The sequence below is a fragment of the Syngnathoides biaculeatus genome, chromosome 13 (genome assembly GCF_019802595.1).
Source record: "Syngnathoides biaculeatus isolate LvHL_M chromosome 13, ASM1980259v1, whole genome shotgun sequence".
NCBI lineage: Eukaryota > Metazoa > Chordata > Actinopteri > Syngnathiformes > Syngnathidae > Syngnathoides > Syngnathoides biaculeatus.
Window position 1 is genome coordinate 11,236,561 of NC_084652.1, and position 26,225 is coordinate 11,262,785.

Genomic DNA, 26,225 nt, shown 5'->3' on the forward strand with positions numbered 1-26,225 from the left:
CCAAACAGCCGCCCCTCCTGTTCAGAACCAGGGACATTAATCTTGTTGATAATAATTTACATACGCGTGTAAACGCCTGGACAAACAAAACACCTTAGTCCTTACTTAATAAAAGTACACATATGATATCAGGCATCTCAGACTCCTGCAGATTGTAGTATGGTTTTACTGAAAAAAAAAAAATATTCAAGCAGCCAAAAATGAGGAAATAAAAGCAAGCCTTTGAAACTGCAGTGTCACCGAACATGAAATAAATGTGGGAAACGAGACACAGATATGTATGTACTGTAGGTTTTTAATTATTTTTGGTGAAACAGTAATTTCATTGTGATACAGAAGTAGTTGGGATATCCAAACATGACACAAACCTAAGAATTATTATTTCAATTGTGCAATAAAATAATATTTTACAAGTGATCTGAATGGCAGCCCCCCCACCCCCCTTGTCCGTAAGAAGCTGTCTTCTGTCAGTAATAGGGTCTCCGTGGATTATTCTGTGAAAACAAAACATTTGATTACATTCAGAGATGAGTACCTACAGACATTGGTACACATTCATGGTGTTACAGTATAGAAAGAAGACATTAGGTTACCAGTGGATTCGGCCTAAAACGGTAGGCAAGCATCATCCTCTTTCTAAAAGCGTCATACTCATCATCGCTTTTTGCCAGCTCAGCTGGACGCTCGACACCGAACCCTGCTCCGTTCGTTGCCGTAGTTCCCCTGCAAAGGATCACAAAGGCACTTTAAAGTCTGTTTCTCAGAGCCGAGGAAGGATTAGATAATGTCAGAAGTGTCTTTATAAACACCAGTAAGAGATTAAAAAAAAAAGTAACGCTTCACTAAAGCCAGTGCCTTGCCCTGTTTACTACAACATGAAAAGTAGTTCTTTTTTTGGGGTATTTTAAAATCCCCAAAGGAAATCAACTTTATTTAGCAGAGACACTGTATCGCAAGATGATGTTTATCCTATTCTTGGCCATAAAAAGGAATGAGTTTGGCGGGAAAATAAACATGCGTAAACAATCACTCTATCCAACCAAGTATCTTGCAATTTTTCTTTGTCACAGGAAGGTTTTCCCACTACGTAACTAGTGTCAAACTGTTCCACACACACACTCAATGAATTCACTGTACCTAATAAAATGGACTGTGACAATCAATACTTGGGTTTCTGCACTGCATGACAGGCTGATGTAACCTGATATAACTAATCAAATGGGTGAGATAAAAGCACACACGACTCTACAGAAGAATACGCACTTGTTGACAGGGGCCTTGATACCCTGTCCCTCACTGCCGAGGCCTTCCCCTTCCTTCCAGCCCATCTTCATCAGCATACGGAAACCGAGATTCTCCACTGTCAATTTAAACTCTTTGTATTCAGAGTAATCTGGATCCCTCCCTTCCTGCAAGTGTGTAGAAGTTGTGCATGAATGCCATTGTTGCTTTTTGTCCTCACATAAAAGACAAAAAGAACAAACGAGAAGAAGCGTTGACAAAAGACAAGTGAATTTAACAATCGTTATATGGTATACAGTAAAGCGTCGTTTCTCGAACGTCCCCGTTTTCGAACAAATCGGTTTTCGAACGAAAATTTCAAGATTTTTTTACTTGTTTTCGAACGAAAATCGGTACTCGAACGCCTCCGACAAAACCCAGAAATAACATATTGCCCGCGGCCAGACCAGCTGACCCACGACGCGATTTGTTGTGAATTCCCACTCTGCCAAAAATACCTGGAAATAACATAATGCTTTAAAAACCCTTTTTTTTTTTTAGGCTTGGAACACATTATTTTTCCATTCATTGGAATGGGAAACAAGGATTCGGTTTTCGAACAAATCACTTCTGGAACCGTTTTCTGGAACGGATTGTGGTCAAGAACCGAGGCACCACTGTATTGCAAAATCTATTTGTAAAAAAAAAAAACAATAGAACATAAAGATATTAACTGGTTTTATGAAACATAATCATGCACACAAAAACACACACACACACACACACACAACACACACACACACACACACACACACACACACACACAGAAGTACACTCACACGGTCTGTTTTATATGCAGGCTTTCCCCGACTCGCTGCCATTGTGCTAAGTTATCACTGCATGGAGTGGTCCACGAGTCTGCAGTAACATTAGCAACCGTGGAAAATTGCAATGCTTCGAGATGGAGATTTGGCTTCCACTTAATTTTTGCAAGCAAATTATAAAAGAAATAATTTCAACCCTGCAAGTAACCATTATCCCACTGCTGCCGATATGAAATAATACCTCTAAGGATATGTTGCAGTGGAATTCAAATTCTAAAATATTTTTTCGAGGCGTAGCTGTGCCTAGTTACTGTCAGCAACGTAGAAAGTTTAAAAACGGCAACATTCTTCCTCGTTTATCCAAAGACGATTCCAACAAAAGTTGACCTTGAGTGCTTTAAAAGTCTCCATAAACTTCTCGAGCTCCTCAGGGGGCAGGAAGTCTCCTATGAAGTGTTTCCCTTTGCCCATGTCTGTCAGAGATTCTGCCCACTCTGAGGAAATCACAACAGCATACGAATTGATATGATTCATAACGTTACATAAATTAAATGCTAGTTTTCAAAATGCCTCCTAATTACTGTCATCCTGACCTCGTGTCTTCTCCATTTCCATTTTTCGGAGCCGATGCTCCCAGGTGCCGGCCTCCTGGTCCACCTCTTCGTCACTGTCGTACTCGTGCTGATGGTCTTTGATGGCCTTTTCCCACATTACCTGCATCTCGGCCATCGCCCGCTTGTGCTTCATGATCATGTCAAACATCTCTTGCATCTACAATGTGTGGAGGGAAAAAAAAAAACAATTACCGTAATTCCCGGCCTACGGAGCACACATGGTTATAAGCCTCACCCGGGAGATTTGTAAAGGAAATACCATTTGGTACATACATAGGCCGCAGCCGTGTAAAATCCGCAAGTGCCCACATTGAAACACGAGATATTTACAAAGAATGACGGTACACAGAGTTTAACGCTAGCAGGGCCGATTAAAAAAATATATACTGGTAAAATTCACTGACACATGGCAGTAACACACTAGCGCAGCACTAACAGGGCCGGACCGGTAAAAGTCACTTCCTCGGCGGATATATTCCACCAGTCTCATTCTTACCTTTTCCGCTCGAGTGCCCCCTTGCGGCCGTTAGAAAAAAAATGCACAAATTAGCCACATCATCGCATAAGCCGCAGGGTTGAAAGCGTGTGAAAAAAGTTGCAGCTTATAGGTCGGAAATTATGGTAATAGTATTTAAATGCATTGGATGGACAACAGGAGTGATGTCTTTGCGGAGTTGGGAGTTAAAAGTGTTTCCCCCCTGCTCAACTCGTGTGTATGAAAAACTAAGTACCTCTTGTTGCTCTTTGAGCTGCTTCTTCTGGTCTTCTGACAGTTCAGTGACACCAACCAGACCAGCAGGCTTCCCCTTCTTATAACCAAGACCTTGAAGATCGTGAGCTAAAATAGACGAGACACAACTACATTAAATACAAGGATACACTTCAGACTCATCCATAATCGTCTGACTTCTCTGACGGGCTTTAAACAGTTAAAGCTTTTAATTTTTTAAAAACACGTAAATGAAATTGAACACATACTTTTCTGTATGAGTATAGTTATTCTCTATAATACGTATTTTCCTAGTAATTCTGCATATTTGGAGCAAATGAACAGGATCTGCATTATTTCTTAGGGAAGATTTTGCTACAGTTTTTTTTACAATTCGGTTTTACATCTTTTGTAACAGATAAATCACAAAAACCCAAGATCTACCATATTTATAAGTGTTTGTGCTATATACTGAACATGCATGTAAAGTACCAGAGAGTGATGGCACATTTGGATCTGTTACATTAATATCTTCGGGGATGACAATCGAAGGAATGGGAAGCTCCACTTTGTCATTTTCAGACCCCCATCTACTCTTCCTCTTGCGTTTGACGGGTGGTGGTGTATCGTCCACCTGACCGTGTGACTGAAATGCCGGGGAGAATGACATCTGCGGTTGTGGTACGGGAGCTGGTCTCTGCAGCTCCGTCCTGGGCTCCGGTGTTGGAGGTGAAGAACTCCGGGAAGCGGCGGCACGATACTCTCGTAGCTTGTCTTTGTAGTAACGGTTGGCTGGGTGTTGGTGATTAAATAAAAAACTGGAGGGATTAAATGACATCCCTGGTTAAAGACAAATAAACATCAAGCGGGTTCATGTAAATGTGGATTTGAAAGAAACAGACCTGAAAGTAGGGTTGTTGCGGTTACGCTCGATAGCGATGCTTTCCACCTCTGGGCCACCCTCAGCCACAAACTTGGCCAGCTGCTCGGCCACTTCCTGGGTTTCCGCATCCACTGAGGGGGAGACTTTAAGCAGTCTATCAGTACTGGGGCTCAAATGACACGCAACTACTGTACCATACTCAACTGGCATCATACATCACACCAGTCTAGAGCTAATGGGGGATAAAAAAAAAAGAGGAAGGAGGAGCAACGAGGACAGCACTGGTGAGTTGTTGAAGCACTTTTGTTTCAATGACAACGAATACCTTATATTAACCTACAATTTGTGAGATTTATACCTGGAAATGCTTTTCGTGTCTAAAATTACATTATAGTTGAAAGAAAAAAATAAACACAAATATGCTTCATTAAACAAAATGAAGGAAGGGCGGGGAATGTTAAAATGTTGAGATTGTCTGTCCGTAGGCTATTTCGGATTGATGGGAATGATGTATAACGTTAAAAATTGAGTATTCGATTCTGGGGAGGTACTAAGATAACAACCACTAAGATAAAAAAATGAATCAAAACAATCTTTTCTTGAATACGTCTGTCTCATTTTTCTCTTTTTAACAAATAATGTTTGTGCCTCCTGATCATTCAATGGGCATTGTGTTACTCTTTCCGGTGTATGTGGGGCCAGTGTGATCCAAATATTTAAAATACAGGAAGAAAAGTTTTACTGACTAATTCATTAAGATGCAGTAATAGTTGTCACTTTTAATAAAGGACAAATAATATATATAGAGATTGGCTGGCGACCAGTTGCGGCCCTGGTGAGGATAAGCTGTACAGAAAATGAAGGAATGTGTGTGTGTGTGTGAGTATTGTTACGTTGTCTCTATACATGTTATTACACTTTTAATGTTCAAATTCGCTGTTGTTTATAGGGTTATAACTACTGCTACATTGACAAAGGTAGTTTTGTTAGCCCCCCTATGGCATTTTGCATTGTGTGTTGGAATTAATGGTTACATTATTTGTTGTTCGTTGAATACATAGTGACTATCTTACGTTTGAACTGTAACAGGGAATCGGCTTAGAGCTCAAACATCATAAAGCATTTTTTTTTTGTAATTGCTCTTAAAATCTTATTATTGTCAAATTTGCTCCCAATATTTGGCACTTGTAAGTCAAATTTTTGCTTGCAACTCAAAACAACACACACGCACAGATCTGATGAGCAACAGCCGGTAACTCAAAAAAAAAAGTCAAGGCAGTGTAATGAAGAGCATTGTGTATGATAATGTAGACCTTCAAGACCAAACTTATGAATATGATTTTACCCCTTCCTAGTGTATATATTTGAGTTTCTAATAATGAGAAATCACGGCTGAGCGAAGATATCACCTTACCATTAATGGACGTGCTCTCAGGCGTTGGAGCATTCCTTCGCAATTCCGCAACTTTCTTTTTGTAGTAGAGATGCTCCATACTGTTTCTATTATACAAAAATCTAAAAAGATTGAAAACGCAGGGGGATTACAATATTTCACGAGTTCAATAAACCTAGAGGAGCAAAGTTGTCCCTCGGAACTTACGAGAAAACAGGATCGTCCTTGTAGTCCTCCTTGGCCCTCCTCTCCAACTCGGGTCCCCCCTCTGCCACAAAAGAGGCCATCTTGTTGATAATGAGCCTGGTGTCTGGGTCCTCTGGGGGAGAAACTTTAAGCAGGCTATCAGTACATTTACTCTTAGGTCACCTGTGACAAAATGTCAGTCGTAATCCAAGTGTGCCCTCGGAGCAGACGGGGGATGAACAGAAATGTCCAAGCCATTTTGTTGTCCAGGGCTACACTGAAAAACACAAGAGGTCTTCATTTACCTTTCATATTTAAGAGTTCTGTCAAATCAATCTCTTCTTCCTCATCCTCGTCATCCGGGGAACAAAACACACTTGGCCTCTGGCTGAGGACTGGACTCTTCTTCGACTGTGAATAGCTCTTAAACTGGCTCAGCATGCTGCCCACGCCAGGCCGCTTGCCGACGAATATGTTTTTTTTTTGCGACGCGTTTCCTCCTGACGATAATGATGGACTTTTGGCGTCACTGGAGGAACCTAGAGAAAACATGAAACGCAAAATGGAAATTAATTGAACCAAAAAAAAAAAAGCACAGCAACAGTTTTTGGCTGAGCAGTAGGCCTGCAGCTATCAAATATTTTTAGAACTCATTATTATCATCCTGATTATTCCCTTGACTAATCTCGTAATCGGATAAAAAAGTGATTTTACATAATTAAAATGTCACCATCCATTAAAATCAACAGGAAAATGTTTGGATAGCAATAATGTCACCTATAGCCAACTTAATATAAATGATGTTTAACTAATTCTATTGCACATATTCTACAAAACGGGGCGCCACGGTGACTCAGATGGAAAGCGTTGGCCTCACAGTTCTGAGGACCCGGGTTCGATCCCTGCCCCGCCTGTGTGGAGTTTGCATGTTCTCCCCGTGCCCGCGTGGGTTTCCTCCGGGCACTCCGGTTTCCTCCCACATCCCAAAAACATGCAACATTAATTGGATGCTCTAAATTGCCCCTAGGTGTGATTGTGAGCGTGGCTGGTTGTCTCCATGTGCCCTGCGATCGGCTGGCAACCAGTTCAGGGTGTACCCTGCCTCCTGCCTGTTGACATCTGGGATAGACTCCAGCACCCCCGCGACCCTTGTGAGGATAAATGGCTAAGAAGATGGATTGATGGATGGATGTTTAATGCATAGGCGGCACGGTGGATCAGCTGGTAACGCGTTGGCCTCACAGTTCTGAGGACCCGGGTTCAATCCTGGCCCCGCCTGTGTGGAGTTTGCATGTTCTCCCTCTGCCTCTGTGGATTTTCTGCGGGCACTCTGGTTTCCTCGCACATCCCAAAAATGTGCAACAAAACTGGACACTCTAAATTGCCTCGTCAGTGTGATTGTGAGTGCGTCTCGATGTGCCCGGCAATTGGCTGACAACCAGTTTGGGGTGTATCCCGCCTCCTGCCTGTTGACAGCTGGGATAGGCTCCAGCACTCCCCACGACCCTCGTGAGCATAAGCGGCAAAGAAAATGGATGGATGGATGTTTAATGCATAACATAAGGTGTTAGCGTGTTACATGGAAAAAAAGCTGATATTTATTATAACCTTATTAATTATACGAATAACAAAAATCAATCAACCCAAAATCATCAACTGAAAACATTTATATCGGAATACTTTACAGCTTGCGGTACTTACCAGAAACATTGTTAGGTTTCTGCTTCTGCATCATCATGAACTGCTGTAAGAAGCTGCCATCGTTTAAAAACTTGTTGGAGGAGGGTCCTTGCGCAGGGGGAGAACTAGAGGGATCACAGGACAGGAACTCAGTACAATGGAACAGACATGTAACACTTCACCTTGATATAAGTGAAAAGCATAATCATTGCAGGAATATTAGATGAGAATGTCAACTATTTACCTGGAAGGGAGACATTTGTTTGGAGTTTGTGCGTTAATCTTTCCTTGCTCTGCCAATTTGGCCTCAATTTCCTTCTTTTTCTCAGCTATCAGTTGCTCTTGGCGGATAATATTCATGTTCATCTTGTGTTTCTGTAGATCCTTGTTTTTCTTCCCTAAAGGAACATCAGAGGAGAGAGAAGCGGGATTGTTAATCATTTACAGAATTTCCAAATACTTTGTTTCGTCAGGCAGTATTTTTTCAGTTGAATAACTGGACAAACTAGTCAGCACATCACCAAAGGTAGGGATTCTACGGTGGCTTGCAAGTGTAAATAATAAAAAAAGACAAAAGACAAAGACATTTTTCAAGTTTTACAAGATCATACACTTAGGACTCATACTGTTAAATTAGTAAATGAAGTAGTAAATGTATAACTACATATCATAGACATTGTGCAATGTTGTTAGTTTAAGGCAATCGTAATCTTTCGATTACATCGCGGATTCGGAAGCAAATTGCGATGTAAACCCTTTTGGTTGCTGAACCTCGAGGCTCTCCTTCACTTCATAAATTACAAACGATAACGGGGCTAACAATTACGCTAGCCCGCTATAGCTGGTAGCATGCTAGTTACATTGGCCAATAATGTAGTTGCTTTCGGCTACATGATGTTAGCTGACGCCGAAAGGCTAACACGAACGATTCCCTGGAACTGCAGTAAAACATGCGATATTTCATGACAACAGAAGGAATGTACCTGCATCACGGGATTCCATTTTCGTGGCAGGAAAATAATTGAATTTTGCAAACGACGTATATAGACAATAGGCCAATGTTGTGGCAAGACTACTGAGATTACTTTGCTTGCGAATTTTGGAGTGAAGTGAATGAAGCTCCCAATCGTAAACAAGAGAACTACTTCCGGTGTGATTTTTATTACCGGAATAAAAACACTAACGGTACCACGTCTATTTACCTTTGCCAGGTACGCGTTTTAAGGTTTAACAAACACAATACCTGATTTTAAGAAATATGTGATAAATCTGTTCGGATGACAATTGACAACGAAAATTATTTAAGGAAATCATGCTATCTTGATGTAGCTATAATATATATACATATATGAATTGGGAATTTTAGCTGAATTACAGTAGTCTACGAAATTGATTTACAATTAAATTATACGCGTTTTAAAAGTATGAACATAACTACACTGGCTGCAATTGAGATATTGTACAAGATGGCTCAGTAGTGGACAATAGAAAATCATTTTGGAAATTATTTATGATGTCCTGGTGAGTGGACGAGTTCCTCTATTATTATTATTATTATTATTATTTGTTTAAAAAATATTCCTGTTACTTGCCGCCTGAGATTCCGTCTTTTTTTTTTTTTACATTTGACTAAATTTGACATGAAGATGCGAAGTATTATTTTGGGAACCGGATGTGTGCTTCCCTCTTACGTTTTATCGCCGACGCCACTGGCTATTTTGCTATCAATCCCAGAATGCATTGCGCCATGTCGTCAGTTTTCATAGTAAATGGCAGTACGTGCGCTAGTTGGTTCTTTAGCGCTCGTCTTCCTCGCTAATTCTTCGCCTGTCAAAAGGTCAAGTCCGCGCAGTTACGTTCGCGAGCCCGTTCTCGCGATCGTTTGCTAAACGCCTGCTCGGCTGTTCGTTCACCCCGGCGGAGAAATGGCTGAGGCTTCCCTACCGTCCTGCCGGTTTTTCTGCCACCGGTGTTCAGCAGAGATAAGCCCGCGTTTACCGGTAAGGCAAAAACACAACAACAACAAAAGAACGCAGTAGTTATGTGTTGACTTGACGAATGGTCAGATGGTGAGGTTCGGGTTGGGGTGGTGTGGTGGAACAGCTAGTTACGTCGCGACTGATCGATCACCCCCGCTCGTTAACTGGCAAGTCTGCAGTTGTAGTTGATCAACTTGGTAAATCAATACGTTCACATTAAAATCGCCTAAAAAAAAACCAAACAAATATGCCAGTCTTTTATAGGGATACATTTGTGGCTCTTACCACTGAACTGTGACGGCCTATGTATGGCCCAAAAGGTTACCATCGTTCAATTCCCATGCGAGGAATAAAGCGTCCTGTATGTAATACTCTGTAGTATTTGTTGGAATGGAATCGACTGTTATTAGTAGTGTTATTTGTCTTAATCTGACCTGAAAATCTTAAATGGACCCAAGGGACGCAACACGAACAAACGTATTGAGCAAGGAATACAATGACACTGTTAAAACAACAATGAAATTTCATAAATACATTTTCCCACATAGTTGTTATCATGGTTTCATCTGTGTCACTAAAATAACAGTACATGTATGTTTGATCTCCTATGTTGACTGTTCAACAACTGTTGTCGGGATTGTATTATTAGTAGTGTGTTAGATTTTCTTATGTTTGTTTTCTGTCAATCATTACTGACATTTTCTGCGTACCGTACTTATAAGAAAACAAAAAGGTGTGCCCCCGGCATCATGTATTAGAGGCTGCTGTTTTGGCGGTTTTCAAGAATCATGGATCAAGCATGGATCACTTTCAGCTATTTTAGAGTTCATATTTCATATACTCTGTCTTGATTATGTTAAAAGTGAGACACCTCAGAGCAGTCCAGCAGGGCACTACCATCAAGTGATTTGTAAACAAACAAAAGAATATTAAATTCTAAAGAGCATCGGAGGCCAGAATAGAAACTATGTGCTTCCTGTTATGTATTCCAGTTAAGAGGCGAGCAGTTTGGTTGTACTTAACTATAAGTGCTCATGTAGACATTATTTTTGCTACAAGGTAAATGTCACCCTTGAGTTTTTTGAAACAACTAGTTGTAAATGTATATATATTCTTCTAAATATTCTTCTGCAACGTTCTGATCCCTTAGTGGCCTTTTTATAGTATTTTAGCATTATTAGGAGTATTTTATTAATGTGCCATTCATATTTGTGTTAATATCTAAAGGACTTCACCTGTCCACGCTGTGATTCTGGATTTATTGAGGAATTGCCAGATGACAGAAGGTATGAGGCAAAATCCTGAAATGGCGTCGCTCTGTAGGAGTATTTAATGCGTTTCGGTCTTTTCATACAGAAGCGACGATAGCTCCCCTTCTACATCCTCCACAACTGATCCAACGCAGACGCCCGTTCAGGTCAGTTGAAGCCATCAGTTTGGGAATTTTGCGCGCTTCAACCCTCAGGTGACACGGTCCGATTTCTCTACTTTCCAGCCGACCACAAATCACCAGCACTTGTTCACCTTCCCTTCTGGGTACAGTCCATTCACTCTGGGGATTTTCAATGAAAACTTTGAACTCCGAACGTGGCTTCCCACAGAAGATAACAGAGAGGCTGAAATCCAGCGGGAACAAGAAATGGCTTCGCAGCAACGATACGGTGCGCAGCAACCGCGGGGTCGACATGCGGCTCAGCGGCAGGGTACACGCCATGAAGGAGTTCCCACCTTAGAGGGGTGAATGATTATTATTCAAGTCTACTGTGCATGCCTGCAGCTAACAATTATTTTGATAATCCATTAATATGTCACGGAGGAACGGTGGAATACTGGTTAGCACATCTGCCTCACAGTTTTGAGGACCGGAGTTCAAATTCCAGCTCGCCTGTGTGGACTTTGCGTGTTCTCGCTCTGCTTGTGTGGGTTTTCTCTGGATACTCCAGTTTCCTCCCACATCGCAAAAATATGCGTGGTAGGTTGATTGAGGACTCTAAATTGCCCGTTGGTGCGAATGGTTGTTTGTTTATACGTATCCTGCGACTGGTTGGCAACCAGTTCAAGGTGTACCCCACGGCTCGCACCAAGAGAGCTCGGATAGGCACCGGCACTCCCACGACCCTAGTTAACAAAATGGATGGCTGGATTAATCTGTTGATTGTTATTTTCAATTAATTGCTGGATCGGATGAAAATATTTTTTAATGATCATTGTTTTATTAAAAAATAGAGACATTCTTTCAAATTGATAGTCCATGGAATTCAGACATTTATTATGATTCAATTACTAGTTTGGTCCATAACGTGAGAAAAAAGGCCAAAATATTGAGTATTCGTTTGTTGAAAAAAAAATCACCAAATATTTCCTGTAAAGAGGCTGAAGGTTCCAAGGATTTGGACAATTATAAGTTAAACATACTCTCTATGTGATTATTAATTGATTCTCCAAATAGTTGTCAATATATTTGATAACCGAGTAGTTGTCAATTAATCATTAGTTGTTGTGACACAATTATGTGACTGTACAACAATGATAACGACAATGTGATGATATTTTAGTTGTAGTTAACAATAAGTGCTCATGTAAACAATATTTTTGCTACAAGGTAAATGTCACCCTCAAGTTTGTATATTTAAATTTTTAATTTTTTTTAAAACAGGATTATCCAGCAGCTTGTTAATGGGATCATAGCACCAACAGCCATGCCAAATCTTGGAATGGGACCATGGTGAGTGACTACTTTTCCCTTCTTTTTTTATTTTTATTAACTGGTTACTAACTTTTGCAGGGGTGTACTTCATTCCAACCCAATGGACTATGCGTGGGGAGCCAATGGACTGGATGCCATCATAACACAGGTATTACAAGCATCTTTCGCTCTATGTTCATTAGTAAGTCTCGATCGGGGAGCATATTTGTGTCAGTGGGTCCTGCTGTTTTGGTTAACAAGGGAGTTAGCAGTAAATATGAAATGTGCTCATTAGTTTTTAATTTTACTGTAGGAAAAATAGCATCCATGAAATAAAATAATTAAACTTGTTTTCTTGACACTAATGACACCTGTTTGATGGAGGCATTTGTTTATCACGGACCTGGCAACTAATTGGGGAACAGATTTACTGGGGTAATATTTGGGGGAAAAAGTGGTATCTTGACTTAAGAGTGACCTGACTAACAAGTTGTGACCATCACTTGGCAGATTTATTTTCTTTTTCTTAGTTGATTTGTGAGTAAAATTTGAGTTATGAGTGCTAAATGGTGGCAGCGAACCTCTTAGCAAGTAGAAGAAAGCGAACAATTCTTCCAAAAAGAGGTCAAGTTCAAAAATATTGCCATTCCCAGTTGAGGGTTAAACATAAAGAGAACCACACGTTCTGTATTCAACCAATCCATATAATTTACAAAATTCTGATATTTTAATGCTAACACACAATGCAAAATGCCACCCAGGGCTAGCAAAACTAGCGTTGATGCTGCGGTAGTGATAATCGTTTCACTAATGGATAAATGAATACAAATGGGGCAGCAATACAAGCCTACCGACAATATAACATTACATGCAGGCATAGAGTATATTCTTTATCATCTCTGAAATACAACTAATATTCCTGCAGCGTACTGAGTCCCTTGGTTGTGAAACTCTTTATGTAATATGAATTATACTGCACCCTGGCAGGCCAAGCGCGCTTACCAGAAGGAGCACAATATCAATGGAATTGGGCATTAAAAATGGACTCCCGGTAATTATTTACATTCTACTTAATAATGTTACTGCTCTGTGTTTTTGGAAAGTACAATCCTGTGGCGTGATATTTTTCTAACAAACAAAAAAGACGCTAAAAACATTTTTGCTGGTGTTTTTTTGTGTGGTGCTGGAATGGATTTGTGGCATTTCCATACATTTCAATGGGGAAAGATGATTTGAGTTTAGTGTGCGGTCATTTAAATTAAACTCATAAGTAGAAGCACATATGATGAAGTGCTACAAGTATGGCTGCTTAATTTCAATTCTGGCCTGTCTCGCTTGTAGCTACTCAACCAGTTTGAAAACACGGGTCCCCCTCCAGCAGATAGAGAGAGGATAAAAAGTTTACCCACAGTCTCCATCACAGAAGAACATGTGGGTAAGTTTTAAAACCTTTTAAAATATGGCACACAATTTTTCGGTAGTGCATAGTTGTGCTGAAACCTCTCCCAAATATAATGAGTTGTTGTTGTTTTATTTGTGCAGGCGCAGGTTTAGAGTGTCCCGTGTGCAAAGAAGATTACGGCGTCGAGGAAAGCGTCAGACAGCTGCCGTGTAATCATTTGTTTCACAACGACTGCATAGTCCCCTGGCTTGAGCAGGTACTGCACTTTTATTTACTGGATACTCCATGGGGCGTGTAATGCCAGGGGTTAAGACAATGCACCGATCTGATTGGCTATTATTGTACGAGTGATTGACAAGTCGGAAAGGTCCATTTTCAGCGCCAGCACCCATCGCCACTGTTACAATTTGAAGTGCGAGCAGCTAGCTGTTCTCATTTGTTGTGACGTCATCTTTTCTTGAAGTTTGCATGAAGTAACGCCGTCGACGAATGATTGTCTGAGTTCCCCAAACATTTCTATCTCATATTCCTTATCTCCTCGGCGGAATACCTAGTGGGAGGAGTTAGCATGTAAACAAAAGAGCGATGAACTAGGAAGTTAGATGATTTGGGGCGGTCGCTGGACAACGCAGACTTTCAACTCCCTCCAGAGATTTTTATGGGAGATCTGGAGACTAGCTAGGCCACTCCGGGACCTTCAAACACTTCTTGCAAAGCCACTCCTACATTGCCCAGATGGTGTGTTTGGTTTTATTGTCATTTTAAAAAAAAAACCCAGCTATGTTTCATCTTCAATGCCGTTGTTGATGGAAGGAGGTTTTCACTCAAAATTCTTCCGTTACTTGCTTCTATTCATTCTTTCCTTTACACGGATCAGTCGTCCAGGTCCCCTTGCAGAAACGCAGTCCAAAAGCACGATGTTTCCACCCCCATGCTTCACAGTAGGTATGGTGTTCTTTGGATGCAACTCAGGAAATTACAGGCACCTCACGGAGACGGTGGCACTGACAAAACAACAGTAGGGTGGAGAAATGAAGATGATGAGATTCTCGCTCGGAGTGAACAGGTGGGATAGGATTAGAAATGAGCTCATGAGAGGGACAGCCAAAGTTGGACGTTTTGGAGACAAGGTTAGAGAGAGCAGACTTCGACGGTATGGACATGTCCAGAGGCGAGAGAGTGAGTATATTGGTAGAAGGGGGATGAGGATGGAGCTGCCAGGCAAAAGAGTGAGAGGAAGACCAAAAAAAAAGGTTGATGGATGTTGTGAGGGAGGACATGAGGACAGTGGGTGTTAGAGAGAAAGATGCACGAGATAGCCTTAGTTGGAAAAAGATGACACGCTGTGGCAACCCCTAACGGGACAAGCCGAAGGGAAAGTAGAAGAAGGACCTACACAATTGCTCGCTGACTAAATATTATCTTGCCCAACTGTGTAAAGCAATTAGACAGCTAGTACAGTGGGGGATGGGAACCGGGCCTGGTCGGCAAGTTGTTACCCCTCCCAAAAAGATGAAACACACAGGGGGGGAAAAAAAAGAGGATGCCACAAGTATGCGGGGGTCCACTGTACAGCAAAATGGGCTTGCTTTCAGTTGCATAACGTGTGACGTTTGGCTTGCTTCTCTTCCTCCATAGCATGATACATGCCCCGTGTGCAGGAAGAGTCTGAATGGCCAGAACACAGCCACAAACCCACCAGGTTTATCAGGGATGAACTTCTCTCCCTCCTCCTCGTCCTCGTCCTCTTCCAACTCGCCAAGCAATGAGAATGCTTCTAGCAACTCATAGATTCTCCTTATCACCCAAACTTCACGCTCTTAAGGAGTCTTCTCCACGGCGGACACAAGCACAGCTGCTAGTCTTTACTCTTACGGAGACGTAAGTTGACATCTTATTACTAATCATTCCTCCACTTTTGCTGACTGGCCGCTGGATCCTCTTCGTCTTGCCGCTGCTGTTGCAGTAATTGGGGACATTCGCCTTCAAAGCGCCCTGACGGATCCACCGGAACTGCAACAATCGTATAAGTAGGCTCTGCCGCGACGTTGGGGACACGTTTTTTCTATTTAAAAGTCATCGTTCTCTTTTTGTAACGTTGCCTGTAGTGGTGCAGATGTGTAGGCGTCAAGTTATCGGAACAACGCTGAGCCAATGTACAGCATATGAATCAGAGCTCGTGTATGCTTCTGACTGATTTATTTATTTGCACATTTCCCCGTTTTTAATTTTGCACTGTTTAGTATTTTCACGAGACATCAGTTGAACGATTGATTTCTTTTTTTTTCCCCTCTTAAGCATTTTTGTAGGGTGCTTTTCCTGAACAGGTCCAGTCTGTGTGGTGGAATTTTGGTGTTCATTAGATGAATTTATGATGCAGTTATTTTTAACTAATGAGTGAGGAAAGGGGTGGGGGGCTCAAACCCTTTTTATGTATTGGTCTTATGCCACCACTAGTAGGGCATGTAAAACAAAACAAATAAATAATTGAATCTTCTTACCTCTGTGAAACTAGCCAAAAGTGTCAATTAATTATATTTTTAGTGATTTTAGGTTTTTACAATCACAATAAAGTCATTAAGAAAACATTTTGCAAGATTCATTCAGTTAAAACTCCAGTAACATGTTAGACTACATGCAGTAAAAGGCTCACAACTTTTTAGACTGGTAAATAGTATCGACTATCACCAGTAACTTTATTTTGGGTGAGTAAAATCCATATTTTGAAATCTCAAGGTCATTTGTGATGAATTGTCCTTTCACTTGTACTAGTTAAGCTTTTTGTTTTGGCCTGAGCCTCAATGAGAATGCTATTCATCTTAAAATAAGCCTTTTATTTTGACAAATGACTTTACCGAGAATGTGAAATGTGCCATATAGTATCTAGGTCATTGCAGCTACCTTCAGCTTTCAGGTGCACCATTAACGCTCTCGCTACCTCGCTAACACTTCAAGCTGCACTCCCAATAGAAAAGTATTGTCAGGATAAACATTTCCTTTCAGTCCGCCATCTTAATTCTAATGCTATCTATGTTGCGGTGCTCTAACCCTTCAAGCAAAGGACTGAATGCAAACTGCTTAGCAACACAAGTACACAGACAATATAACAGTACTCAGTCAAATATAGTTGATCATCTGTGAATAATTAATAATTGTGTTGTACTGATGATCTGAAAAGGAGCTGATTGTCTCATTGAACAGTACATCCGTCCATCTGGCTTTTACTGCCCTCAGGTGGCCAAGGCGGGTGCACCAGATTGAGATCAATTGCCATTCAATTGATGCAATGTGACAAATACTGTTTTTAATTCTATGTAATACTGTCCCTACTAGATTTTTTCAGAAATACAATATTACGGAGTTTTTCCTCATTAAATTACACATTGCAACATTTTTTGTTGTTTTTCTTTCGGGGTCTGGAACGGATTACTGACATTTCTATTCATTTCAATAGGATAAAATGATTAGAGTTACACGTTTTGAGTTATGAGCATGATCTTGGAATACATTTCTTATCTCAAGTTTCCACTGTAATAAGGATTTTCACTAAATATGGTCTCGTATAAACCCAATTTGAAGTGCTCAGACTGCAAGTCATGTTAATTACTTTGACTGCAGTAATGGTGCTCCCTGTATTCGACCACTAGAGGGGACTAAACAGTCTTTATGTGTCAAAGCGGAACATGCAGGGACATTGTTATTGAAATCACCCTTGTAATACAGAACAAGGTGTCAACATCCTCTAAAAAATGTTGCCAAAAAAAAACTGAATTCAAACAGACAATATACATGCATGCACAATTCTATACGGGTGTCGCTTTGGGTCATTTCCCACATTTGGGTGAACAAGGGAGAGTGCGCCATTGGATGAATTCAACTGGTAAAGAGGAGCTTAAGCTAATTCAGGTAATGACATCAAATGCGGCTTGAGTGCTTAATTAAAGGCATCTTCGAAATGCTGTGAAAGTAAACAAGAAGATATAGTTTGCACAAAGTCATGACCAATGGAAAGCAGTTTAAACATTAATTTGATATCCAGCTCAAGGACCACAGGTCTTCAGTATGGGTTAGGGTCCCCACAATTAAGACAATTAAGTGCGCTAAAAGAATGACTGTCAACAGTTTTTAACATTCTTAACATTTTATTCCACTGCTTAGCCAGATTTGGCTTATTAATACGCAGTTACACCCTAGCAGTACATTTCTAAACTAGTAACAACACTACTTGGCACAACTAGTAGGAACGTGTCATGTACTAGTAGGCTCTTGGACCCTGGTGGTAGTACTATCATATCCACTAGTAGCAATAGTAAGGCATTTTTTCCATATTAGTACTACTAGCTGGTACAAATAATGTATGTTTGATCATACTAGTACTACAGGTAATGGGAACTGAGTCATTAGGGCCATGCCAAGCTGTGATTTGCAAAGGCTGGTATGTATGTAACGGGTGCTTTTGTGGTATGGGAGAATATTATCAAATTATATGATGAAATCCTTTAAAATGTTACAGCGACTTAAATGTTTTTCAATCCACTGTGCATTTGTGAAGTTCAGTTGTATTTAACTTTACAATAAATACATTTTCATGAAAGTTTTAAGAAAGGTTTGTTTTTATACATCTAAGTATGTGTCTATACGTGTATGTCTTTGCAAAGAGAGGAAAAAGTACAAGTCTTTTTAAATTGTCACCCCTGACTGAAGTCCAGACTAAAAGTCCCTTCGTTATATTAAAGTGAGAAAGACAAAACAAAACAATTGTCTATGTCCAGCTGTACAAAGTTTTATACACATGGAGCCAGTAGAACAAAATAATGATAAAGCATCTCGGGACAAGGTGCCCTGCGATTGGCTGGCAACCAGTTCGAGGTGTACCCCGCCTCCTGCCCGTTGACAGCTGGGATAGGCTCCAGCACTCCGCATCACCCTTGTGAGGATAAGCGGCTAAGAAAATGGATGAATGGCATCTAGGGACAAGTGTTACAAACAGCATGACCGGGAGAGCTCGAAGAACAAAGTCTGTGAAAATTGAAGGTAGAACTAATCGAACTAATATTTGATACATATGAAATATATAACATTTCCAACACAATTTGTTGTGCAATACATTTTAAATGAATTATTGAGTGCCGTTTAATTCCCCTGCTATGTTTAAGTGCAGTTTTTATGTTAGAAGTGTGCATAATGTTACTCTGGCTAAAAAAATATTAAATATTCTTATTGGGAATAAAAGACTGCTACAGTACAATGTTGGTGATTATAATGGTACTTGAAGAGCTAAATAATATTTTGGGGGTCTTACTTGGTGTAAAAAGTTTGAGAAACGTTGAGTGAGAGAAAGGGGAGAAAAGTGGGCTACATGACTCAGCAGTCATTAAATGGATCTTGTGATGCATGGGTAGACCTACAGTATAAGTCCCCTCTTCTGTTTTTTTAAATATAGAAATTTTTATATGAACGTTTTGTCAGAAGGGGAAAATTCCGTTTTAAGATATGCAGAAGAGGTATTTTGAATTTTAAGTCATATTTCAGAAACCTTTTAACTATAAAGCTACAGTTTTATATTTTATTGGATAACACAACCGCATTTTTGTTTATGTATGCATTTATTCATTTCTGTATCTGTTTATGAAAGTTCATTGTGGGGGTGGGGGGGGGGGCAGAAAATGTCCTCCAGTGGAGTGACCCACGTTACCTACCGCATTCGGGTTTGTGTGGAGGATGAGGGGGGCAGTACCGGGATGAAAAACTTTACGCCAGAAGGGGGAGCCGCGTCCTCGGCTTCCAGAAGGCACTCCAGCACCAAGGAGCCCTGCCTTGCTCACGCAGAGGACGCTCCCGCATCCTCGCGGCCCACTGCTGCCTCCGGAGCCACGGAGACCCGCGGACCTCATCCGGGCGATGCTGCCCGCCACGGCCAGAGCAGCAAAGCATCTGGAGCGGAGGCGTCGGACTCGGAACCGGCCGTCGTGAGAGACGCCGCGGACGCGGCAACGGGTGATGCAGGTCGCAACAGCGTCGCTCCCATTTCCAGCATGAAATGCAACAAAAACGGAGAATGCAGGAGGGACTCGGGTACCGGGAGCCTTCGCTCGATCATCTCCAAGCAGGAGAAGCAGACCGGCGGCGGGTCGGCGAGGGCCGAAGACGGAGGGAGCGCCAAGCGCGGAGCGTGTAACTCGACCAGCGCCAGCATGGACGGCTCCATCACGCCAGGCGGGTCCCTCGCCGGGGGGCACGCAGGCGAGGGCGCTACTCCCGTGCCCGAGAAAAAGGACCCCAAGGTGTCATTCTCCAACGCACCCAGCCGGAAAGCCTCGTCGTCCCTGCACGGGCCGGGCCAGACCCCGCAGCCCAGGAACTCTGTCACTTTCCAGAAGCCGGAGGACGGACCCTCGATTGTAGCCGCCGAGGATGCAGAAGCCCGAGGCAGCCAGGCCAGCTTCATGCAGCGGCAGTTCAGTAGTATGCTGCAGCCGGGAGTCAACAAATTCTCCTTACGCATGTACGGCAGCCAAAAGGCTGTGGAGCGAGAGCAGGAGAGAGTCAAATCGGCCGGGAATTGGATTATCCACCCTTACAGTGATTTCAGGTAGGACACGAGTAAGAGCCTCGGTGCGTGTGGGGGTCCTCATTGTCCTCTACAACTTCATAGTGGGAAACCACATGCTTACTACAGCCACTGATTTCCTCTGCCTCGACTCCCTCTTATTAAAACGCTCCTTGGCACACACGCCGCCTTGCACGAATCCCACGCAAACAACCTGTTGTCAGTCAAAATGGACTTTCAGAGACTTGCCTCTGTAAACTAAAAAAACCCTTGTGGTCTATTTGTACAATGGCACGTCTGGGATGGCCTGCTAACACAGCGGCCACTCTTTGGCATTGCACCGCAACACAGAGGGCATCGCTCCACCGCGAAATGCAATCGTTTAACACATCGAGTGGCCCTTTCGTATCCTATAGTACATGCCTTCCAAAAACAAAGCTGGGAACACAGAGGACATGTGCGAGCGCGCGCGCGCGCACATGCTCGCAGTAATGGAATGTCACCTTGAGCCAAAAGCCTGCTCGCTGGAGACATATCAGCCCGGATCATGCCTTGTTGTTTACTGGGGCTCCGACACACGCTAGCAATGACGATAAACATTATGTAAGCGCAACACCTACAACAAAAGGGCGATAACTTGATCAGTCTGGTTGATTCTACTTGACCCACCAGAAGCTGAATCGCACCGGGGTGGGTAAGGGAATGTCTCGTCTTGGTTTTGTGTAGCTTTCAGCTCCGCTAAAAGCGGACAGCTCCCCCTCCTCGAACCACCCTCCAACTCGCCATTAACGTCTGGCCCATTTGTATCACATAACACTCGCTGCACCACTTACGGGCTCAAACTTGAGTTAAACATAGCTGAGAACCACAGGCCACCTTAGAGAGACCTCGGCTCCCACGCAGAGTCAAACCGCAGCTGCCCTTCCTCTCATTGTTATGCTAATGCGTGCGTGGTGAATATCCAAAGTCGGACGTGATCACCAGGTGCTTATTACCGTTGCGATGGAGCACAGGAGTCGTAGATTGTTGCATAAGTTGCAGGACGGTGACTCAGCGCTGCACCTGTCCTGCAGAGACAGCTGTGATGGAGGCCCAAACCTCATTGAATTTCATTCCTCTGCCCGGACCTACTACTTCACCACGAGCGTGGAAGTCATGGGTGGCCATGTGGACTCCACCGTTGTGCAATTCTTAGGATATTGTGTATAATTTGTCTTATTTCCAACAACAGTAGAAGTTGTAGCGATTGTGCTAAAACATTTACTGCGCCCAAGGTACATAAAACACACACTGTGGACAGGCTAATGATAATAATAATTGGCATTAATACTGCAGTGGTTATGAATCTTTAAGCACCTAATATTTCAACACAAATGGCAAAAACTCATGAAGACATATACAACAATATTCACAGGCATATATTCTTTATCCTCTTTGATAAATGACTAATGTTACTGTAATTCAGTTGCAACGGTCTAATTCCGTTTCAGCTACAAATCTACGTGCAGTATACAGTACCTGTATGTATTACACTGCTCACCGGTGGCCAAAATCCTTACATCAAAAATACAATTTCCAATGAATTTATGCATGGAATTATAGTGGACAAAATGTTTACATTCTATTATATGAAATTTGATTATCATAATTGTGTTATTACTGTATTGCAGGCAACTAGATATAAAATTGTGTATTTACATATTTTCACTTATATTGCAGGTGTTGCGCAAAGTATCCCCCTGTGGTAAACGGGGGTTTAGTGTACATACTGAAATATTGATTAGGTATGGATGGGGGATGTGGAAGTTTAATAGATCTGTGAGTCAGTATAAACTTCTGGCATAGATAGATTAACAAACATTATTTGTAATTAGATGACATAAAAAAAAAATCTCTAAATCGTGTTTTTGCAGCAACAGCGTGGTTTTATCTGACTGGTTTTGTATGCTTTTTCCACACCCCACTTTTCCCTCCCGCTCTACCCCAAATACGCACATTTCATGGCCACTTTAGGTTCTACTGGGATTTCACAATGCTGCTGTTTATGGTGGGCAACCTGATAATCATCCCCGTAGGCATCACCTTCTTCAAAGAGGAGACCACCACGCCCTGGATCATTTTCAACGTGGTCTCGGACACTTTCTTCCTCATGGACCTAGTGCTCAATTTCCGCACGGGAATCATCATCGAGGACAATTCAGACATCATTTTGGACCCTGAAACCATTAAGAAAAAGTACCTAAAAACGTGGTTCATAGTAGACTTCATCTCATCCATCCCTGTGGATTACATATTCCTCATAGTGGAGAAAGGGATTGATTCTGAAGTGTACAAGACCGCTCGAGCCCTGAGGATCGTCCGTTTCACCAAGATCCTGAGCCTTCTGCGGCTGTTGAGGCTCTCTAGATTAATACGCTACATACACCAATGGGAAGAGGTAAGTTCTCATTTTTTTCTGAAGGATTAAAAAAAATTTGATTAACTTCTGGCACATAGGGTGAACAAACCCCCAATTTCGTCACCAGCAAAAGGTCACAGATTACTTGGCTTGTACCCAACAATCTGCGCGCCTTGGGGTTGGATATTATGCCCTCACCTTGCGACATCATGTTGCAAGCTGCATAATGTCAGCAGGATGTTTTGAGCCTTAACAAATTTTGTATTCTAATTACTGTTGTTGTCATGCAAACCCCACCCCATTCCTCGCTGCGCCCACCCACCTTTGTCTCACTGTCTGACCTGGAAGTCCCACAGGCAGCATCAGACAGTGTACTAAGCAGCCTATTATCATTGCAAACACAGTTAATCAATTAAGGCAGCGCTGAAAGAGCATACTGGGCAGAATGGGAATAACGTGGAGAAGTAACAGGGAGGTCAACTACCATTACATGCGGGACAATCGCCATAATGAAATGCATCAAAACTGATACAATTTCAAGATTAGCTAAAAATATTCCGGAAAAGTCAAGTTTGTGGTGCTACCACCGAGAGATACTGCAGAGGAAAAGTGTAGTGACTTTTTGTTTGCGAAATAACACCCAAGAAAAAGTGTAGTTGCCTAGATTTAACCACTTAGTATTACCTTCGTAACAGAAAATTTACAAAGACATAAAGAAAAATCACCATATTTCGCAAGGGCCTTGGTATTTTTGTTAATGGAATTGTGACTAAATTGAAATGACTGAGGTCATTATGCTCTTAGGCTAATAGAATACAAAATGAAAATGCTCACAAGCAGCATGGAAGAGACGTTAGTTCAAACATTGACTGAGGTGACATGGGCGGAAAAAAAAAATAGCCAGTCCCCAATCCCCTTTCAAGATTTGACTGAATGGGATAAAACAACCAAACAAAGAAATGAAATGAAAATGAATGAAAACACTCGAGGTGCAAGGAACAGACAATATCGTTCAACTGAGAAGTGCCGAACTCATTTTCCTGCCGCTACCGCCATCTCCATTTAAGCATTAAATACTCATCCATTGCAGTGTAATTTTAGTTTTATACATTGTAGAAATTTCATTTTGAAATACAGCTGTGTTGCGATACAAGAGACAATACTTACATTTTTTTTCAAGAAACGAACTGTTGAACTAACGATTTTTTTTTTGTTTTGACCTGCGAGCCAAAGTTGAGATACAAGTTCCATATGGTAGCAAGTGACTCAATCACTTAACAAGCAGCAGTTTGCCAGATAACATTTAAAGAGGCTTCAAGTTGTTTCCACTCTCAAGTGAAGGTTGCTGTTCAATTAAACACAAAGCCCCCCCTACTTTAATGTTACGATACAACAAGAAAATCCCATAGAAACACGGGCTAACAGTATGTGGCGGGGTTGTTATAAATTAAACAATGGATAGCTACACACAAACAGTGCAGCGACAAATGTACAGGCATATATTCTTTATCTTCTGTGAAGAACCAATATTTTTTTGTTGGACTGCAGAGAGAGGAGCAGATTTTCCAGTACAGTACATTTATATATATTTGAGTATCATACTGGGCAGCAAGATGGCCGACTGGTTAGCACATCTGGGTTCTGGCTTTCTTGTGTGGAGTTTTTATGCTCTCCAAGTGGCTGCATGGTTTTTCTCCGGCACTCCGGTTTCCTTCCACATTCCCAAAACATGCATGGTAGGTTAAATCCATCCATCCATCCATCCATCCATCCATCCATCCATCCATCCATCCATCCATCCATCCATCCATCCAACGCTTTACCAGCTGATCCACTGTGCTGCCGGTAGGTTAAATAAAGACTCAAATTTGTTCTTGGCCATGAATGTGAGTGTGAATACTTGATTGTCTCTCTGTGCCCTGTGATTGGCTGGCGACCAATTCAGGGTGTGCTATGCCTCTCTCCCAAAGTTAGCTAGGATAGGATTGAGGCCATCCCCGAATCCTAGTGATTCTAGAAGAATGAATTGTTTTGAAATCAGAACTTTGAAGTCGAAAGGCGTCATGAATGCCTTCCGCTGCACGTCACTAATTATTTGTTTTAAAAGCAGTCAGAGTAGGTTAAAAAGGCAGTTGCGTGACAGACTTGGGCCTCAGCTTGCGTTACTCCCCAAAGCGTGCACTTGTATGCTGCACGCTCCGAACAGACTCCAAGGAGAGGAGGTCCGGCAATGTCATGAGATCCTTCGACTTTGCATTTACGCCGCTATTGGCAGCGTGGTGTTGGCATTTTGCAGTGCTGAGCAGTGCGGCTGGCCTCCACTGCTCACTTGACCTTTGGATAATTGGATTTTTAAAGATATGATGTGATAGACACACACAGACACAGACACACGCTCACTCACACACACTGTGATGCATGATGGGATGTGGTACTTGGAATACATGGAGAATGAGCGAGGAGATGAGGGGCTGAGTGAGTGTCACCTCCCCTCCCCATCTCGGAAGTCACATCACTTATTTCATTTGGGACCTTGTAGCTCTGCTCCATCGCTCACATATGATGCAGTAGAGTTGCTCTTCTAGTTAAAAATAAACACAACAGACCTACAAATGCTGTAAAGGTTAAACCGCCATTTAGGAAGTTGAGCACACACCATGCAAGAGCTCATCCCCATTCTTCTTCATCAGAAAGTATCACTTCTTCCTCTGTTCAACTGACCTATTTTTAGATTCCTCCTTTGCGTGAGGTGCATGTTGAGTGTTCTCCCGATAAATTTGATTTAGAACACTTGTTAGATATCAATAATCATAAAACAGCAGTTCCCCTGCTATATCACAGTTGATCGTTCTTTTTTATTGAAAGGAATGGAAATACTATTATCCTTTCTTGGACCCCCCCAACATAATTGTTTATGTTTTTTTTTTGGAAGAAAAATAGAATTCTATAACATTGTGCTGTATAAACGACATAAATAAATCAAATGTAAAGAACCAACATTTTTGCCACATTGTTTGCTTAAATTTTGTGGACAATGTGCTGCTCCCAGCCAGGAGAGGGCGAGAGGGTAGAACAGTAAAATGCATTCATGCAGGAGCTGCTGTCAGCCACAGCTCACATCCGGACATTCACATGCAGATTTACTGATGTCACAACCCCGCAAGCCCTATCCCATAAAGCGACATGTACTGTACATAGACAAAATAAAAATTAAAATATGTACTGTTTTGTATCTTCTATACATCTTATTATTGCAATTTGTTTTTCGTGATGTGTTTGTAATGTCTTAAAAAGTGTGTTTTCAAGTTTAAATGTGAAGTGTGGGTACAACTATGTTACTTTTTCAAATCTAGTCTTTCAATATTTAAGACGAGTGGCCATCCATGGCGTGATTGACATCTAAGATGACACAGACTATCAGTGGTTAAGGATCCTGATGGTCCCTGTCCATCATGTGTGCGTACAGTGTCGACGACGGCATGTGTGTCTGTACCCGTAGGCTTGCGTGAGTGTGTGTGTGTGTGACTGGACTGAAGCGTACGTATTCGAGAGCGCTCAGTGATGTCATGCGCCTTGCCCGCTCCCTGCTGTGTGATGGGGACTGATGGGAGCTTGTCATCCCCACTCATTTATCAAACTCTCTGTAATCTGAAGGAGAGTCTGTGTGAAATTGGAATTCGAGGAGTTGACAGTTAGCTAC

At 41.9% G+C, this 26,225-nt stretch overlaps 3 protein-coding genes across 4 annotated transcripts in view; 2 read left to right on the top strand and 1 right to left on the bottom strand.

The window, feature by feature from the left end:
- Positions 1 to 275: 275 nt before the first annotated feature.
- The window catches only part of sugp1 (SURP and G patch domain containing 1), a 61,845-nt gene continuing 35,895 nt past the window's right edge, over positions 276 to 26,225 (bottom strand). The window contains exons 2-15 of one of the 2 annotated variants that reach the window (XM_061838582.1): positions 22,210 to 22,343; positions 7,755 to 7,908; positions 7,532 to 7,635; positions 6,136 to 6,369; positions 5,852 to 5,975; positions 5,666 to 5,766; positions 4,271 to 4,394; positions 3,861 to 4,186; positions 3,391 to 3,497; positions 2,639 to 2,816; positions 2,433 to 2,539; positions 1,264 to 1,409; positions 594 to 723; positions 276 to 494 (exon numbers count right to left, since the gene is read on the bottom strand). In XM_061838582.1, coding sequence (XP_061694566.1) covers positions 468 to 494; positions 594 to 723; positions 1,264 to 1,409; positions 2,433 to 2,539; positions 2,639 to 2,816; positions 3,391 to 3,497; positions 3,861 to 4,186; positions 4,271 to 4,394; positions 5,666 to 5,766; positions 5,852 to 5,975; positions 6,136 to 6,369; positions 7,532 to 7,635; positions 7,755 to 7,876 — 1,830 coding nt within the window. In that variant the 5' untranslated portion in view covers positions 7,877 to 7,908; positions 22,210 to 22,343 and the 3' untranslated portion in view covers positions 276 to 467. Of the gene's footprint in view, positions 495 to 593; positions 724 to 1,263; positions 1,410 to 2,432; positions 2,540 to 2,638; positions 2,817 to 3,390; positions 3,498 to 3,860; positions 4,187 to 4,270; positions 4,395 to 5,665; positions 5,767 to 5,851; positions 5,976 to 6,135; positions 6,370 to 7,531; positions 7,636 to 7,754; positions 7,909 to 8,493; positions 8,652 to 22,209; positions 22,344 to 26,225 lie in introns of those variants that run through there. The other variant, XM_061838581.1, reaches the window with a different exon arrangement.
- Positions 9,227 to 18,120, top strand: LOC133510547 (E3 ubiquitin-protein ligase RNF126-like). Its single transcript, XM_061838583.1, has 9 exons — positions 9,227 to 9,510; positions 10,717 to 10,775; positions 10,846 to 10,906; positions 10,985 to 11,226; positions 12,146 to 12,214; positions 12,275 to 12,344; positions 13,517 to 13,610; positions 13,718 to 13,833; positions 15,216 to 18,120. Exons 1-9 carry the CDS (start codon positions 9,436 to 9,438, stop codon positions 15,366 to 15,368), a joined length of 939 nt encoding a protein of 312 aa, XP_061694567.1. The 5' UTR covers positions 9,227 to 9,435; the 3' UTR covers positions 15,369 to 18,120.
- Positions 19,310 to 26,225, top strand: part of LOC133510544 (potassium/sodium hyperpolarization-activated cyclic nucleotide-gated channel 2-like) — a 34,093-nt gene continuing 27,177 nt past the window's right edge. The window contains exons 1-2 of the mRNA XM_061838580.1: positions 19,310 to 20,169; positions 22,141 to 22,564. Coding sequence (XP_061694564.1) covers positions 19,319 to 20,169; positions 22,141 to 22,564 — 1,275 coding nt within the window. The 5' untranslated portion in view covers positions 19,310 to 19,318. The remainder of the gene's footprint in view (positions 20,170 to 22,140; positions 22,565 to 26,225) is intronic.